Source organism: Bufo gargarizans, chromosome 1 (genome assembly GCF_014858855.1).
Source record: "Bufo gargarizans isolate SCDJY-AF-19 chromosome 1, ASM1485885v1, whole genome shotgun sequence".
NCBI classification, from domain to species: domain Eukaryota; kingdom Metazoa; phylum Chordata; class Amphibia; order Anura; family Bufonidae; genus Bufo; species Bufo gargarizans.
Window position 1 is genome coordinate 517,741,442 of NC_058080.1, and position 16,693 is coordinate 517,758,134.

The 16,693-nt window shown below is 44.9% G+C and overlaps 1 protein-coding gene across 1 annotated transcript in view; it reads right to left on the bottom strand.

The window, feature by feature from the left end:
- TMEM211 (transmembrane protein 211) overlaps nt 1-16,693 on the bottom strand; it is a 41,094-nt gene that overhangs the window by 11,747 nt on the left and 12,654 nt on the right. The window contains exon 2 of the mRNA XM_044288826.1: nt 6,871-7,119. Coding sequence (XP_044144761.1) covers nt 6,871-7,080 — 210 coding nt within the window. The 5' untranslated portion in view covers nt 7,081-7,119. The remainder of the gene's footprint in view (nt 1-6,870; nt 7,120-16,693) is intronic.

Below are 16,693 nucleotides of genomic sequence, written 5' to 3' on the forward strand. Positions count from 1 at the left end.
TGCGTCAGTGCATTCTATGTCTTCCACCGCTGGGGAAGGGCTAGGTGGATGCCCTTGGGAAACCCTGCCAGCGGAGTCTTCAAACAGCATAAGAGACTGCTGCATAACTTGAGGCTGAGACAGTTTCCCTAGTATGCATGGGGGTGATGTGACAGACTGATGGGGTTGGTTTTCAGGCGCCATCTGTGCGCTTTCTGCAGAAGACTGGGTGGGAGATAATGTGAACGTGCTGGATCCACTGTCGGCCACCCAATTGACTAATGCCTGTACCTGCTCAGGCCTTACTATCCTTAGAACGGCATTGGGCCCCACCATATATCGCTGTAAATTCTGGCGGCTACTGGGACCTGAGGTAGTTGGTACACTAGGACGTGTGGATGTGGCAGAACGGCCACGTCCTCTCCCAGCACCAGAGGGTCCACTAACACCACCACGACCATGTCCACGTCCGCGTCCCTTACTAGATATTTTCCTCATTGTTATGGTTCACCACAACAACAAAAATATTATTTGGCCCAATGTATTGTATTCAAATTCAGCGGGATATAAATAACTTTCCCAGCCACAACAGTACAGCGGTAACGAGAGATTTAGCGGGATATAAATTTGAGGCCTAGTATTTAGGCGCTGGGTGACCGGTATGGATTTAGTGACAGAATTAGACTTGGAAATGCACAGTAGCGTGTGTGTGAAGTTATTCTGAATGACCCTATGTGCACCTTGAATATTATATACCCTTTTAGGGATAGATTTCAAATAGCTCTGATATAGCAGGAACCACTAAATTATGAAATTGCTAAATTGGGAATTGTATTTCAACCCAGAACAAAAAATGTGCTTTTACGGACACTAAATAACTTTCCCAGCCACAACAGGACAGCGGTAACGAGAGATTTAGCGGGATATAAATTTGAGGCCTAGTATTTAGGCGCTGGGTGACCGGTATGGATTTACTAACAGAATTAGACTGGGATATGGCCAAAAAATAACCACACTATTGCTGGTTAAATGCACTTGGTGACGGGCGCAGCTTGCCCCTGATGTAGTATATGGCCAAAAAATGAACAGACTATTGCTGGTTAAATGCACTTGGTGTCACAGCTTGACCAACCACACTACTGAGGGTTAAATGCACTTGGTGACGGGCGCAGCTTGCCCCTGATGTAGTATATGGCCAAAAAATGAACAGACTATTGCTGGTTAAATGCACTTGGTGACGGGCGCAGCTTGCCCCTGATTTAGTATATGGCCAAAAAATGAACAGACTATTGCTGGTTAAATGCACTTGGTGTGATAGCTTGACCAACCACACTACTGAGGGTTAAATGCACTTGGTGACGGGCGCAGCTTGCCCCTGATGTAGTATATGGCCAAAAAATAAACAGACTATTGCTGGTTAAATGCACTTGGTGTGACAGCTTCACCCTGATGTAGGCTTTAGCCAAAAAACAACCACACCATTGAGGGTTAAATGCACTTGGTGACAGGCGCAGCTTGCCCCTGATGTAGTATATGGCCAAAAAATAAACAGACTATTGCTGGTTAAATGCACTTGGTGTGACAGCTTCACCCTGATGTAGGCTTTAGCCAAAAAACAACCACACCATTGAGGGTTAAATGCACTTGGTCGCAGCTTGTGCTGGCGCACCACAAGACACAAAATGGCCGCCGATCACCCCAGAAAAATGTGACTGACAAACGGTCTGGGCAGCCTAAAAACAGTGAGCAATTGAGTATCAGCAGCTCAATGACCCACAGCTGCAGAACGATCAATAATCAAGTCCTTTGGAGGAGTTAATCTGCCTAATCTCGCCCTACTGTCGCAGCCGCAACCTCTCCCTACGCTAATCAGAGCAGAGTGACGGGCGGCGCTATGTGACTCCAGCTTAAATAGAGGCTGGGTCACATGGTGCTCTGGCCAATCACAGCCATGCCAATAGTAGGCATGGCTGTGATGGCCTCTTGGGGCAAGTAGTATGACGCTTGTTGATTGGCTGCTTTGCAGCCTTTCAAAAAGCGCCAAGAAAGCGTCACAAAAGTGCCAAGAACGCGACGAACACCGAACCCGAACCCGGACTTTTACGAAAATGTCCGGGTTCGGGTTCGTGTCACGGACACCCCAAAATTCGGTACGAACCCGAACTATACAGTTCGAGTTCGCTCATCCCTACTGGCAAGTTAAAGCGCTGCTGCAGCGTTGACCGGTGGCTGAAGCTGTCGATGACTTGCGGAAAAGTGCACACACGCGGCGCACCTTCACCAGTAGCTCAGGCAAATTGGGGTAGGTTTTGAGAAACCGCTGAACAACTAAGTTTAAGACGTGGGCATGGGATGTGTCTGAGCTTGCCGAGCTCCAAAGCTGCCACCAAGTTACCGCCATTATCAGACACAACCATGCCTGGTTGTAGGTTGAGTGGCGAGAGCCACAGCTCAGTCTGGTCTCTTATCCCCTGTTTGTCCCCTAAGCGTATCAGCCTCAGCACGGTCTGTTGACGCTTTCCCACTGCAGTGCTACACTGCTTCCAGCTACCGGTTGATGGCTGACTGGTGCTGCACGTGGATAATTCAGAGGTGGAAGTGGGGAGGAGGAGAAGCGTCGGTTGCACCTGTGCCATCCCATGGTACGACTCGCTCCTGGCCTCCACAATGTTCACCCAGTGTGCCGTCAGGGAAATGTAGCGTCCCTGGCCAAATGCACTTGTCCATATGTCTGTGGTTAAGTGGACCTTCCCAGCAACTACGTTGGTCAGGGCACGTGTGACGTTTTGGGAAACATGTTTATGTAAGGCGGGCACGGCATACTTAAAAAAATAGTGGCGGCTGGGGACAGAGTACCGCGGGACGGCCACAGACATCAGGCTGCGGAAGGCGTTAGTGTCGACAAGCCTAAATGGCAACATTTCCAGGGCCAGTAATTTGGAAAGGTGCGCATTTAGTGCTATGGCCTGGGTGTGGGTGGCTGGGTATTTGCTCTTGCGTTTAAATGTCTGGGGTAATGACATTTGGAAGCTGCGCTGGGACAAAGAAGTGGATGTGGTTGCTGATGGTGCTTGCGAAGGTCCAGGTGCAGGGCAGTAGGCATTCTCGCCTGCGCCTTCGACAGGCGATTGGCCAGAACGTACCATAGGGGAAGAAGAGGCAGTGGTGTGAATCGCAGACACAGATTGTGGACCTAGGCGTTCGTCCCACTTATTACGGTGCTTGGATGCCATGTGGCGGATCATGCTGTTGGTTGTGAGGGTTCTAGTGTTCACACCCTGGCTAATTTTGGTGTGGCACCGGTTGCAAACTACTATTCTTTTGTCGTCCACACTTTCCTCAAAAAAGTGCCATACTGCAGAACATCTACCCCTTGGCAAGGGAGATTTCCACCAGGGGGTGCTCCGTGGAACAGTTGCAGGCCTGTTTGGTGTGGCTCGCCTTCTCCCTTTTGCCACCCCACTGCCTCTTCCAGCCTGTTGCAGTGCTGCAGATCCTTCCACCTTTGTACTGCTGTCCTCACTCGGCTTTTCACCTTCCCAGGTTGGGTCAGTGACCTCATCGTCCACCACCTCCTCTTCCACTTCCTCACTCTGATCATCATCTTGATTTGATTTGACCTAACCACAACCTCAGTGATTGACAACTGTGTCTCATCCTCTTCATCAACCTCTTGAGACAGTAATTGCGGTTGACTCATTGGCAACTGTGTCTCATCATCATCCACCTCATTAAGCACTAATTGCCGTTCCCCACCGTCATGTTCTTGTGACTATGGATGCTCAAGAGGTTGGGATGCTGAAAATGCTTTGTTGCATAACTCGGTTGTAACGAGTGGTTATTTCAGTCAACGTTGCTCTTCTATCAGCTTGAATCAGTCGGCCCATTCTCCTCTGACCTCTAGCATCAACAAGGCATTTTCGCCCACAGGACTGCCGCATACTGGATGTTTTTCCCTTTTCACACCATTCTTTGTAAACCCTAGAAATGGTTGTGCGTGAAAATCCCAGTAACTGAGCAGATTGTGAAATACTCAGACCGACCCGTCTGGCACCAACAACCATGCCACGCTCAAAATTGCTTAAATCACCTTTCTTTCCCATTCTGACATTCAGTTTGGAGTTCAGGAGATTGTCTTGACCAGGACCACAACCCTACATGCATTGAAGCAACTGCCATGTGATTGGTTGACTAGATAATCGCATTAATGAGAAATAGAACAGGTGTTCCTAATAATTCTTTAGGTGAGTGTATATATGCACCATTAATTCCGCTCCTGAGACATCTTTGAGGTCACCACTGCTCACCACTGATTGGCTGCAGCGGGCATATGTCTGCATTCAAACATTGTTGCTGAGATATCAAGTAGATACACAGTCGAATCATGATGAATGCAACAAAACGTCACGTGATGCTTTATGTACTCCACTTATAGGATAATGTTATATTAACTCTATATATTGTCTACAGATTAGTAGGATCCCTCCAAATCATAAGTAAATGGACCAAAACTGATAAAAAGATGTGTCTATTAAAATGATCTAATCTGCTTTATACAAATCATATTAAATATACATTCTGGTTTACAAAGATCATTCAAACTAAAGTGCTGTTTATTCATTATCATAACTCAATGGGCACCTGCATCCTAGGGAGTATGTGCTGCTGCTACAGTGCCTTGAAAAAGTATTCATATTCCTTGAACTTGTCCACTTTTTTTCTTGTTACCCCCACAAACTTAAGCGTATTTTATTGGGATTTTATGTGATAGACCAACACAAAGTAGCAAGTATGTGTGACTTGAAATAATACATGGTGTTAAAAAAATGTAATAAATAAAAATCTGATGCATTAGTATTCAGCCCCCCTGCACTCTGATACTCCTAAATAAAATCCAGCGTGACTAACTGCCTTCAGAAACCACCTAATTAGTAAATAGAGTCAACCTGTGTGTAATTTATTTTCAGCATAACTACAGCTGTTCTGTGAAGGCCTCAGAGGTTTGTTAAAGAACATTGGTGATCAAACAGCATCATGAAAACCAAGGAACACACCAGATCAGGGATAAAGCAGGGTTAGGATATAAAATATATCCTAAGCTCTGAACATTTCACAGAGCACTGTTCAATCCATCAATCGAAAATGTAAGGAGTATGGCACAACTGCAAACCTACCAAGACATAGCCATCCTCCAAATCTGACAGCCCAGGCAAGGAAAGCACTAATTAGAGAGGCAGTCAAGAGGCCCATGGTCACTCTGGAGGAGCTGCAGAAATTTACAACTTAGGTGGGAGTATCTGTCCACAGGACAACTATTAGTCATGTACTCCACAAATCTGGCCTTTATGGAAGAATGGCAGGAAGAAAGACACTTTTGAAAGAAGGTCTAAGAAGTCAAGAAGGCCTAGGAATTCACGGAGAAGAGATACAAAACATAAGTAAATATGTGGATGTGCATGGCTACATTTATAAAGTCACAGAAAATAATGCACTAAAACAATAGATGCAAACAATTTATATATATATATATATATATATATAGATATATAGATATATAGATATATATAGATATAGAGACAGAATATATAGCCTTCACTCTAATTATAAAATCTGAGACTCTTAGACAATATATTTTGATCAAAACACATCTGTGCCCACCTACCCGCACCAAGGTGGTCTCAGTCAGGCAGGTCCTACTTTAAACCTACCTAAAGGACAATAACACTAAACATACAGCCAGAGCTACAATGGAATTGTTTAGCTCAAAGCATATTCATATGTTACAATGGCCCAGTCAACATCCAGACTTAAATCCCACAGAGAATATGTGGTAAGGCTTGAAAACTGCTGTTCACGGATGCTCTCCATCCAATCTGACTGAACTTGAGCTATTTTGCAAAGAATAATCGGCAGAAATGTCAGTCTCTAGATGTACAAACTAGTAGAGACATACCCCAAAAGACTTGCAGCTGTAATTGTAAAAGTTGGTCTTACAAACTATTGACTCCGGGGGCTGAATACAAAATATTACTGTCAGGGGGCACAGCTGGGCATATTACTGTCAGGGGGCACTTTACAGGGCAAATTACTGTCAAGGGGCACAGCTGGGCATATTACTGTCAGAGGGCACATATATGGGTATAACTACTGTGAGGGAGCACATAACTGGGCACAACTACTGTGAGGGGGCACATAACTGGGCATAACTACTGAGGGGGCACATAACTGGGCATACCTACTGTGAGGGGGCACATAACTGGGCATAACTACTGTGAGGGGCACATAACTGGGCATAACTACTGTGAAGGGGCACATAACTGGCCATAACTATTGTGAGGGGGCACATAACTGGCCATAACTACTGTGAGGGGGCACATAACTGGCCATAACTACTGTGAGGGGGCACATAACTGGCCATAACTACTGTGAGGGGGCACATATCTGGCCATAACTACTGTGAGGGGGCACATATCTGGCCATAACTACTGTGAGGGGGCACATAACTGGTCATAACTACTGTGAAGGAGGCACAATGCTAGCATAACTACTGTGTGGTGGCATAAAGGGGGAATAGTTACTATGTGGGGGCATTTAGGGGACTGGGTGGGATTAGGTGTTATGTTAGTTTTATGTTAGCTATGTTTTGGGCACAGTTAGAGGCGTGGCCCAGTGTGTAAAAAATTTGCTGTGGCGTACTTCCTGCGCCAAACTTAGTGTCCCTCTTCCGTCTTTTAAAAAGTTGGGACGTATGCTGTATTATTATATTGTTCTGATGGGTAGTATCTGGCACAACTATAACGTATCTACCATATAACCTTACAATAAACAGTCAAATTAAATGCAGTTTAGCATATTTCACATATTGAAAGTATATTACATTTCTCTGGTTACCTTCCAAGACATATCTGGAATTTCCTCTAAGGTTCGGAAAGTGATGCAAGTTTGGTTACACGGAGAGCTGTTTTCCCCAGCACACTGAACAAACACGCCAAAGGTTGTTTTGTCATGTTTAAACCATGCAGAGGACATTAAGCTGAATGCTAAGATGAGGGACAAAATGAAGGACAAGGTGACCCAGAGAGATCCCATGCACGACACCATTGGGACTGTAGATCAATACATTTTACTACTCAAAGAAACCTGCAAAACAGAAAACCTTCATTACAATTATTGCAGCAGCTTATCAGTTTATGAGAGAAACATGTTTACTCTAGCTTAGAAACCTACAAATGTTGACTTAAAAGATATCCATGAAGGTTACTGTTATAGCACACTTTTTATTCACTTTTCACATGATATTACTGTGATTGTGAATTATGTTTTAGCTAATTTTGAAAGATGATTTTGTGTTATTATGTTGATTTTATGTGTTCATATTTCAGTTATGTTCTGTGTGTATCTTTACTGTTATGTGTATTTGCTCAATTTGTGTCTGCCACAGCCTGGACAAATAATGCAGGAGGTGGTGATGATCTAAACTGCCTGTATATTCCCCAGCTGCGGCGTACTCCTGATGACCACCTGCTGAGACCGGACAATGAAGACACTTTTGACACTTGCTGGGTTGTACATTACTGTAAAAAACGGTTTAGGCAGCAAATGAAAATGCTTTCAGAAATAGAAGAGTTCATAATTTAAATGTATTCTTCAGCAGAACAACCACCTCAAGCATACAATGTCATTAAGAACTCTGTTCATCGTAAAAAAGAAGAGGGAGTCCTGGAAGTTAGATATGGCCCCCACAGAGCCCTGAACTCAACGTCATCAACTGTCTGCAATTACATGAAGAGATAGAATGATTTGAGCAAGACTGCATCCACAGATCTGTGGTTGGTTCTCCAAGATGTTTAACTTCTGTGCCTAGTTCCTTCAAAAACTATGGCGAAGGGTGGTCAGATCAAACATTCGATTTAGAATTCTCTTGTTCATTAACTTTTCCCCCCACTGCCTAAAACTTTTGCAAAGTACTGTATATCCACAACTGATCTGATTGTCAAGATACTGGAGACACTTCCTGCTGTATCTCTGATTAGTTTGTACAGTGCATCTACTAAAAAGTGCTAAGGATTGCCCAGTTTGCTTCCAAACTCAGTAATATGGCAGGTTTACACAGGGCAATTATTCATAATGAACATTAGTAGGAATCCTCGCTCATGATAATTGTTTAGTTTAAAGTTAATGCAAATCACCCAATGAATGATCAATATGCTTGTTCATTGGGTGAGATTATTGTTCATGTGGACACCTAAGTCATCATTTCTGAGTAGCACATATGATGACAATTTTCTATCACAATCATGTATAAAAATGAGTATGTAAACCATGCACATTATACTTAACATATTACACAACATAACATCATATAGCTGTAAGCTGCTATGTTTAATCTAATTATTCCAACTTACTTTTGTCCATGGATGAGGTTGTCTAATGTCCTTCTCACCCTACTGTGGAAACCTACATCTGAGCATTAGATTTGAGTAATGCTGTGCATGGCTTCCCATTTTATCTATGTTGACTTTCCTAAGTTCTGTTTGCTATTTTCAGGTATAGATGAAAGAGACAAATAACCTTCAAGTGCATACTTTTTTCATTAGTGTAACGGTGGTTGCTGTGCACCGCTGTTCCCATGCTTACCACCACGGTCCTGGGCACCGTGTTCAGCGGTGATCTCCTGCCAGTGTTTCCTTTCAGCCCTGGCCACAGCATGCTTGCTGCTTGTTTCCTGCAGAACTTCCTTAAGGGACAGTGCGCATCACTTCCTGTGCTTTATGGGTTGGATCATGTGACCTTGCTGACCAATCCTAGCCCTCCTGCACATATATAAGTGGCTCAGCCCCCTTCCCAGATGCCTCAGCGTCAAGGTCCTAGTGAGCTGCTAAGGTTGGTGTTATCGCTGCTTGTGGTCATGTATACCTGACTCGTACTTGTGTTCCTAGACTCCGCTACCTGTTTGATTCCTGCCTGATTCTCCTGTTGCCGACCCGGATTTCCTGACCTGTACCTGTGCCGCCTGCCCTGACCTATTGCCTGTTAGACTTCGCCTCTGCCTCATCCTTCGGTCCTGCACTGTTGCTCTTGGTTATGACTCGGCCTGCTGACTACGTCTGTACTTCTGGTACCTTGCTCAGGTCTGCCTGGACCAGCTGCCTCATATGCCAATCCTCTCCTCGGGAAAGTCTATCCCCACCATCAGGAGTACTGTGAAGATTTAGAGGTTCACTTAGACAACGCCCTTAGAGGAAATAGGACATGTGGCACAGTGGGTTCACACCCGCTAGTTCGTGAAAGTATGCTGAGTCCATGGACTCCGCTGGTCACCCCAAGCCTGTTGTTCAGGAATTGTTGCATGAAGTGAGCCGTCAGAGCGAACATCAGGATGTCATAATGCAGTTCATGCAAAATGTTGCTGCTCGTCTGGATACTATCTCTTCTCCACCTACTGCAGGGTCGCCAGTCGCTGCTCCCCCTGCAATACCCATATAGGTGAATCCGGATTTGTCTGATGCTGGTGTTCAAGTCTCTCAGTGCCTGATCCATATTGAGTTGCATGGGCAGAAGTTTCCCACTGAGAGGTCTAAGGTTACCTTCATTGTGTCCCTGCTGTTTGATGAGGCCCTTGCTTGGGAAAATCCTATTTGGGAACATGGAGGTCCAGAGACCACTAATCTGCAGTCTTTGTCACACCTGCGCTATGTGCGCATCTGCCCGGTATCTGCACAGACGGATCCGCACCTATAATGCAAACGCTTGTATCCGTTCAGAACGGATCCGTTTGCATTACCATGAACAAAATAAAATAAAAAATTATAATAATAATAAAAAATTGTTCATGAGAATGAAACGGATCTGTTTTGACTTACACTGAAAGTCAATGGGAGGCGGATCCGTTTTCTATTGTGTCAGATTGTGCCAGTCAAAATGGATCCGTCCCCATTGACTTATATTGTAAGTCAGGACGGATCCATTTGGCTCAGTTTCGTCAGACTGACATCAAAACGCTGCAAGCAGTGTTTTGGTGTCTGCCTCTAGAGCCGAATGGAGACGGAACGGAGGCAAACTGATGCATTCTGAACGGATCCTTTTCCATTCAGGATGCATTAGGGCTAAACTGATCCGTTTTGGACCGCTTGTGAGAACCCTGAAACGGATCTCACAGGCGGACCCAGAAACGCCAGTGTGAAAGTAGCCTTTCCTGGCTACCTTCCGGCTGATTGTACCAATTTGAAGGAAATATACTCCAGCACGGTTCCAATGTGTTTGTAGTTGCACTTTATTGTTCAATTCTCCAAACAGCAGTAGCAAGTGCAGACAAAAAACTCCACCTCCACCACAACAGTGACGCATTTCGAACAGTCGTTCTTTTTCAAAACTAAAGTGCAGTCTGAACACCTCCTTTTAAAAGCAGGGAAGTGAGAAATGATAGAATTGAACCCTCCCCCTCCCTCCCCTCTACAAGGCATGTTGGTTAATTAGCCTTACTCTGCACACGCTGCAATAAATCATTATTGACCCATGTGTTGCTAAATCACAAACATAAATATAGAACTTTTAGAAACAACAATGGTGATGGTTGTTCACACTGTGAATAAACCTGCCAATTAGCTACATGTTATCTTAAGTTCCATCCTTTTAGTTGTTGCTATTACTGACAGGATATATCACTTGCATTGCAAGAAAATTTAGACTAAAACCTTCAGAATCACAGGTGCATATCCATGAAGCAAACATAATTACAAAAAACTAAATGGCTGCACACCATTGTATATGCAAACAATAGAGCTAAAGAATGGGGGTCATTGTAGTTAAAAGTGGTACAATACCGACTATAAATGAGTAATGGAAGCTCTTAGCGCACATACGTGTCGGGCCCACCTACCAGTGGCGGATCCAGAGCCTGGTCTCGGGAGAGGCACTTTCAGATTATTTTCTGTCCCTCGCCACAAAACAATGGTGCTTATAGAACAGACTACACAGTGTAGGCTATATGTGTATAACAATCATATTTCACATGAACACTCACAGTTACTTGGCTTGGCCCTTGGGGATCTCGGACGCCACTTCCACACTTTGGCCGGGGGCTCAGCGGAGCTGATGTGTTTTATCCTAATGAGAAAGATTTCATAATAAGTATTTGGAGAAGGGGCAGAGGGATAGCAGAGCAGGGAGAGGATGGTGCTGCTACTAGGGGGTCATACCATGGGGGAGTAATAAAGCCCACCATTATGCCCCCCCCCCAGTAGAAATAATTCTCCTTATAATGTGACAGTGCAAAAAATACCCCCTTGTAATGCCCCCAGTTGAGCTAATGTCCCCATAGTGCCCCCATAATGTGCCAGTATAAAATACCCCTATATAGTGCCCCTAGTAAATTACCCCATAGTGCTCCACATCCTCCTTCCTCCTAGTAGTGCCCCCCATAATGTACCAGTATAAAATGCTCAAGTAGATGCCCTCAGTGTCCCCCATAATTTGCAAGTATAAAATACCCCTTCTTAGTGCTCCCCGTAGATGACCCCATAGTACTCCTCTCCCCCCTTCCCCATAGTACCCACCATAATGTGTCCCAGTATAAAATTGTACTGTACAGAGAGCCCATATAAAATACCCCTTCTTTGTGGCCTCAGTAGATGCCCCTGTAGTGCCCCCAATCATGTGCCATTAATAATAGCCCCCCTGTACCAGTAATAGCAGCCCCCAGTAATAACAGCCACCCCGTGCCAGTAATAACAGCCCCCAGTAATAACAGCCCCTCTGTGCTAGTAATAACAGCCCCCAGTAATTAGAGCCCTTCTGTGCCAGTAATAACAGCCCCTCTGTGCCAGTAATAACAGCCCCCAGTAATAAGAGCCCCTCTGTGCCAGTAATAAGAGCCCCCAGTAATTAGAGCCCCCCTTTGCCAGTAATAAGAGCCCCCAGTAATAACAGCCCCCCTTTGCCAGTAATAACAGCCCCCCTTTGCCAGTAATAACAGCCCCCCTTTGCCAGTAATAACAGCCCCCCTTTGTCAGTAATAACAGCCCCCCTTTGCCAGTAATAAGAGCCCCCAGTAATAAGAGCCTCCCTTTGCCAGTAATAAGAGCCCCCAGTAATAAGAGCCCCCCTTTGCCAGTAATAACAGCCCCCCTTTGCCAGTAATAACAGCCCCCAGGTGGCAGTAAAAGTATTGTATATAATGAAAAAAAACAAAAAAACACACATACTTACCTCCATGTCAGCGATGCGATGCAGGCCTCTTCTGGCCTGTGCCCCATGCTGTATGGCTCAGGCGGCGTGATGACGTCATTGCGCCGCCTGCGCCGGCCTCTGATAGGCTGCAGGCACACGCCTCTCCCTTCCCTGCCACAGCATAGGCAGGCATCTGTATCGCTGTCCTGAGGACGGCGATACAGATGACTGGAGATGAGCGCTTCCCCAATGGAAGCGCTCATCTCCCTGTGCCCGGCTGCCGCCGCCACACGCCGCCAGCTCGGGGGGGGGCAATTGCCCCGTTGCCCCCCCCCTGGATCCGCCACTGCCACCTCCCAAGCGTCAAGGTGGCTTCCGCAGATGGGTCCCTATCACTAAAGATACTGCCTCACTTTGGACTTACTAAAGTCTCCAATATTCAGGGCTGTGTAGGAGCCAGCTACATACGTACTCTGCTCAGAAGTCCCAGGTAGATGGGCGTGTCCAGTCTAAAAGGATATATCACTTGTCAGATATGTATAAAAAACGCACAGTGTGAACACCAACTTAAACTACCATTGTAATATTTACTGCGAATAAAAAATTCATGAATTTACATTGCAAAAATGAATAAAATCTGTGACAATGTTTATATAGTGGGTACAGAGCGGTTGACTCAGTAAAAATACATAAGTTCCCTTTTCATATTTAATCCTTTAGGGAATCTTGTTTTTAAACAGAATATCCAGAAAGCCTCCCTTTTTTTTCAGGTTTTTACCTCTTGGTGGTGGAGTTACCTTTTCTATTGCAAATGTTCTGAAATATTTCAAGCTGCGGTTATGTTTTGTAATAAAATGCCTTGCAGAATTTGAAATACCTGTACTAGAGGGATTATTAACATAGTTGAGGTGTTCTAATATCCGAGTTTTAAAGCGGCGTGACGTACTGCCAATATACATTAACTTGCACTCCATACATACTATGGTATAAACTACTCCTGAAGAGTTGCAATTAATGTAATTTTTTATATAATACACATATTTTTGTTCAGAATCCTGAAAACTTTTTGTAGGAATTACAGAATTACAGGTTTTAATTACTGGCTTCCACATCTATAAAACCCCTGATATGTCAGCCATGTTTTGGGGACCTTTGGGTGCCGCAGAGAACATTGATGGTGAGAGTATATTGCCTAAAGTTTGTGCTCTTCTAGAGACTATATTACATCCAGGGCCGGCCTTAGGCCTTTAGGCGCCCTGTGCGAGAAAGCTTTACAGCGCCCCATAGTGACCACACCCCTCAGTAACCACACCCTTTCAGTGGTCACACCCACAGTGTAGAGGTATACTGTGTGTCACAGTGTAGAGGTATACTGTGTGTCACAGTGTAGAGGTATACTGTGTGGCACAGTGTAGAGGTATACTGTATATTGTGTGGCACAGTGTAGCGGTATACTGTATATTGTGGGGCACAGTGTATGTTATATGTGTATAACATAAACATATTTCACATGAACACTTACAGTTACTTGGCTTGGCCCTTAGGGATCTCGGACGCCACTTACACACTTTGGCCGGGGGCTCGGCGGAGCTGATGTTGTGCTTTATCCTAATGAGAAAGATTTCATAATAAGGATTTGGAGAAGGGGCAGAGGGATAGCAGAGCAGAGAGAGGCTGGTGCTGCTACTAGGGGGTCATATCATGGGGGGGTAATAAAGCCCACCATTATGCCCCCCAGTAGAAATAATTCTCCTTATAATGTGACAATGCAAAAAATACCCCCTTATGCCCCCAGTTGAGCTCATGCCCCCCATAATGTGCCAGTATAAAATACCCCTATATAGTGCCCCCATAGTGCTCCTCTCCCCCTTCCTCCTTGTGCCCCCCATAATGTACCAGTATAAAATGCCCCAGTAGATGCCCTCAGTGTCCCCCATAATTTGCAAGTATAAATTACCCCTTCTTAGTGCCCCCGTAGATGACTCCATAGTACTCCTCTCCCCCCTTCCCCATAGTACCCACCATAATGTGTCCCAGTATAAAATGCTACTGTACAGAGCCCCCCATATAAAACACCCCTTCTTTGTGTTGCCTCAGTAGATGCCCCTATAGTGCCCACCAATAATGTACCAGTAATAAGCCCCCCATTACGTGCCAGTAATAAGCCCCCCATTACGTGCCAGTAATAAGCCCCCCATCATCTGTCAGTATTAAGCCCCCCCATCATGTGCCAGTATTAAGGACCCCCCATCATGTGCCAGTATTAAGGACCCCCCATCATATGCCAGTATTAAGGACCCCCCATCATGTGCCAGTATTAAGGGCCCCCATCATGTGCCAGTATTAAGTAAGTCCCCCCATCATGTGCCATTATTAAGTCCCCCCCAATGTGCCATTAATAAGTCCCCCCATCATGTGCCATTATTAAGTAATTCCCCCCCATCATGTGCCATTATTAAGTAAGTCCCCCCCATCATGTGCCATTATTAAGTCCCCCCCATCATGTGCCATTATTAAGTAAGTCCCCCCCATCATGTGCCATTATTAAGTAAGTCCCCCCCCATCATGTGCCATTATTTAGTCCCCCCCCATCATGTGCCATTATTAAGTAAGTCCCCCCCATCATGTGCCATTATTAAGTAAGTCGTCCCCCCATCATGTGCCATTATTAAGTAAGTCCCCCCCATCATGTGCCATTATTAAGTAAGTCCCCCCCATCATGTGCCATTATTAAGTAAGTCCCCCCATCATGTGCCATTATTAAGTAAGTCGTCCCCCCATCATGTGCCATTATTAAGTAAGTCCCCCCATCATGTGCCATTATTAAGTAAGTCCCCCCCATCATGTGCCATTATTAAGTAAGTCGTCCCCCCATCATGTGCCATTATTAAGTAAGTCGTCCCCCCATCATGTGCCATTATTAAGTAAGTCGCCCCCCCCATCATGTGCCATTATTAAGTAAGTCGTCCCCCCCGTATCACTATTGTAAAGAAAAATTAAAAAAAATAACACATACTTACCTCAAACCTCAGTGTCAGCGATGCGATGCAAGCCTCTTCTGGCCTGTGTCCCACGCTGTATGGCTCAGGCAGCGCGATGACGTCATCGCGCCGCCTGCGCCGGCCTCTGATAGGCTGCCGGCCTAGTGCCTGCAGCCTATCAGAGCAAGGGGAAGGGACACGCCTCTCCCTCCCCTGCACCGCCGCTGGCACAGGCATTTTAGTTGGCGGGGCACATGAAGTAGACTGACTTCACTTAGAGTTCGGCGGGCTGTGTCGGCCGCCCGGCGCCCCTGTTGCTATGGCGCCCTGTGCAGCCGCACAGCCCGCACACCCCAAAGGCCGGCCCTGATTACATCCATTTTTGTATGGTGCGAAGGGCGGGGTCTTCGTACAGTATTGGAAGGCATTCCAGTATTGTATTTTTTAATTTTTTCGAATTGACGACTAAATGTTAATACCAGGACTGGTTTGTTTTCTTTATGTGCATATCTTTTTGTATTATTGTGATTATTTTTATTAGGATTGGTTTTAAATAGAAGATTCTTCCTATCCTTATTTTTAGCTATTTTAGCCACACGTTCTAACATCCATTCTGGGTTCCTTCTTTTCCGCAATCTCGTCATAATAATCATGGTCTCCTCTACAAACGTCTGGTATGAACTACAATTACGTTGAGCCCTTATTAACTTGCCTACCAGTATTCCTTTAATAGTATGCACTATGTGTCCACTATTTGCTCTTAATATGGTGTTCCCCGTAACTTCTTTTCTATAAGTTTGAGTTTGTATGATTTCCTGCACTTCTCCAGTTAATTTTAGATCCATAAAACTGACCGTAACAGGATCATAATTGTAAGTAAATCTCAGATTGTATGAGTTGTCATTTAAATACTGTATGAAGTCTGGTATGGCAGGTACACCTCCGCCCCATATCATCAGCAGGTCATCTATGTACCTCCCATACCAGACTATCGCATCCCCAAATGGATTGACATCAGAGTATATATATTTCTCCTCCCAATGGGACATCACTAAATTTGCTAGTGATGGGGAGAATTTTGCCCCCATTGAATTTCCTTTTTTCTGCAAATAGAAGAGACCGTTGAAGGAGAAATAATTATGAGTAAGCAAGTATTCTGTTTTTTATTATGTAATCTTCAAATTCTTCTGAATATCTGCTGTACTTATGCAAATGATACTCTAATGCCAGCATTGCTATTCTGTGTGGTATCGAGGGATATAAAGCTGTGATATCACATGTCAACCATACATAGTACTTTACAATTTTTTATCAAACTTTTCAAAACGATCAGATGTGCCACAAATATACCTTGGGATCCTTTTTTTTTACAAGGGGCTGCAAAATTGTATCCAGTCATTCCCCCAATACTTCATTGAGCAAGCCTATTCCTGATATTATAGGTGGGAGAGGAGGGGGGGGGGGGTGCCTTTAGGCAGTGCATGTATGATCGGAGTTACTGGTGATTCTATATCCAAAAACTCAGATTGTCTGTGTGTGGATATTCCCCTATTTGTACCTTTGCC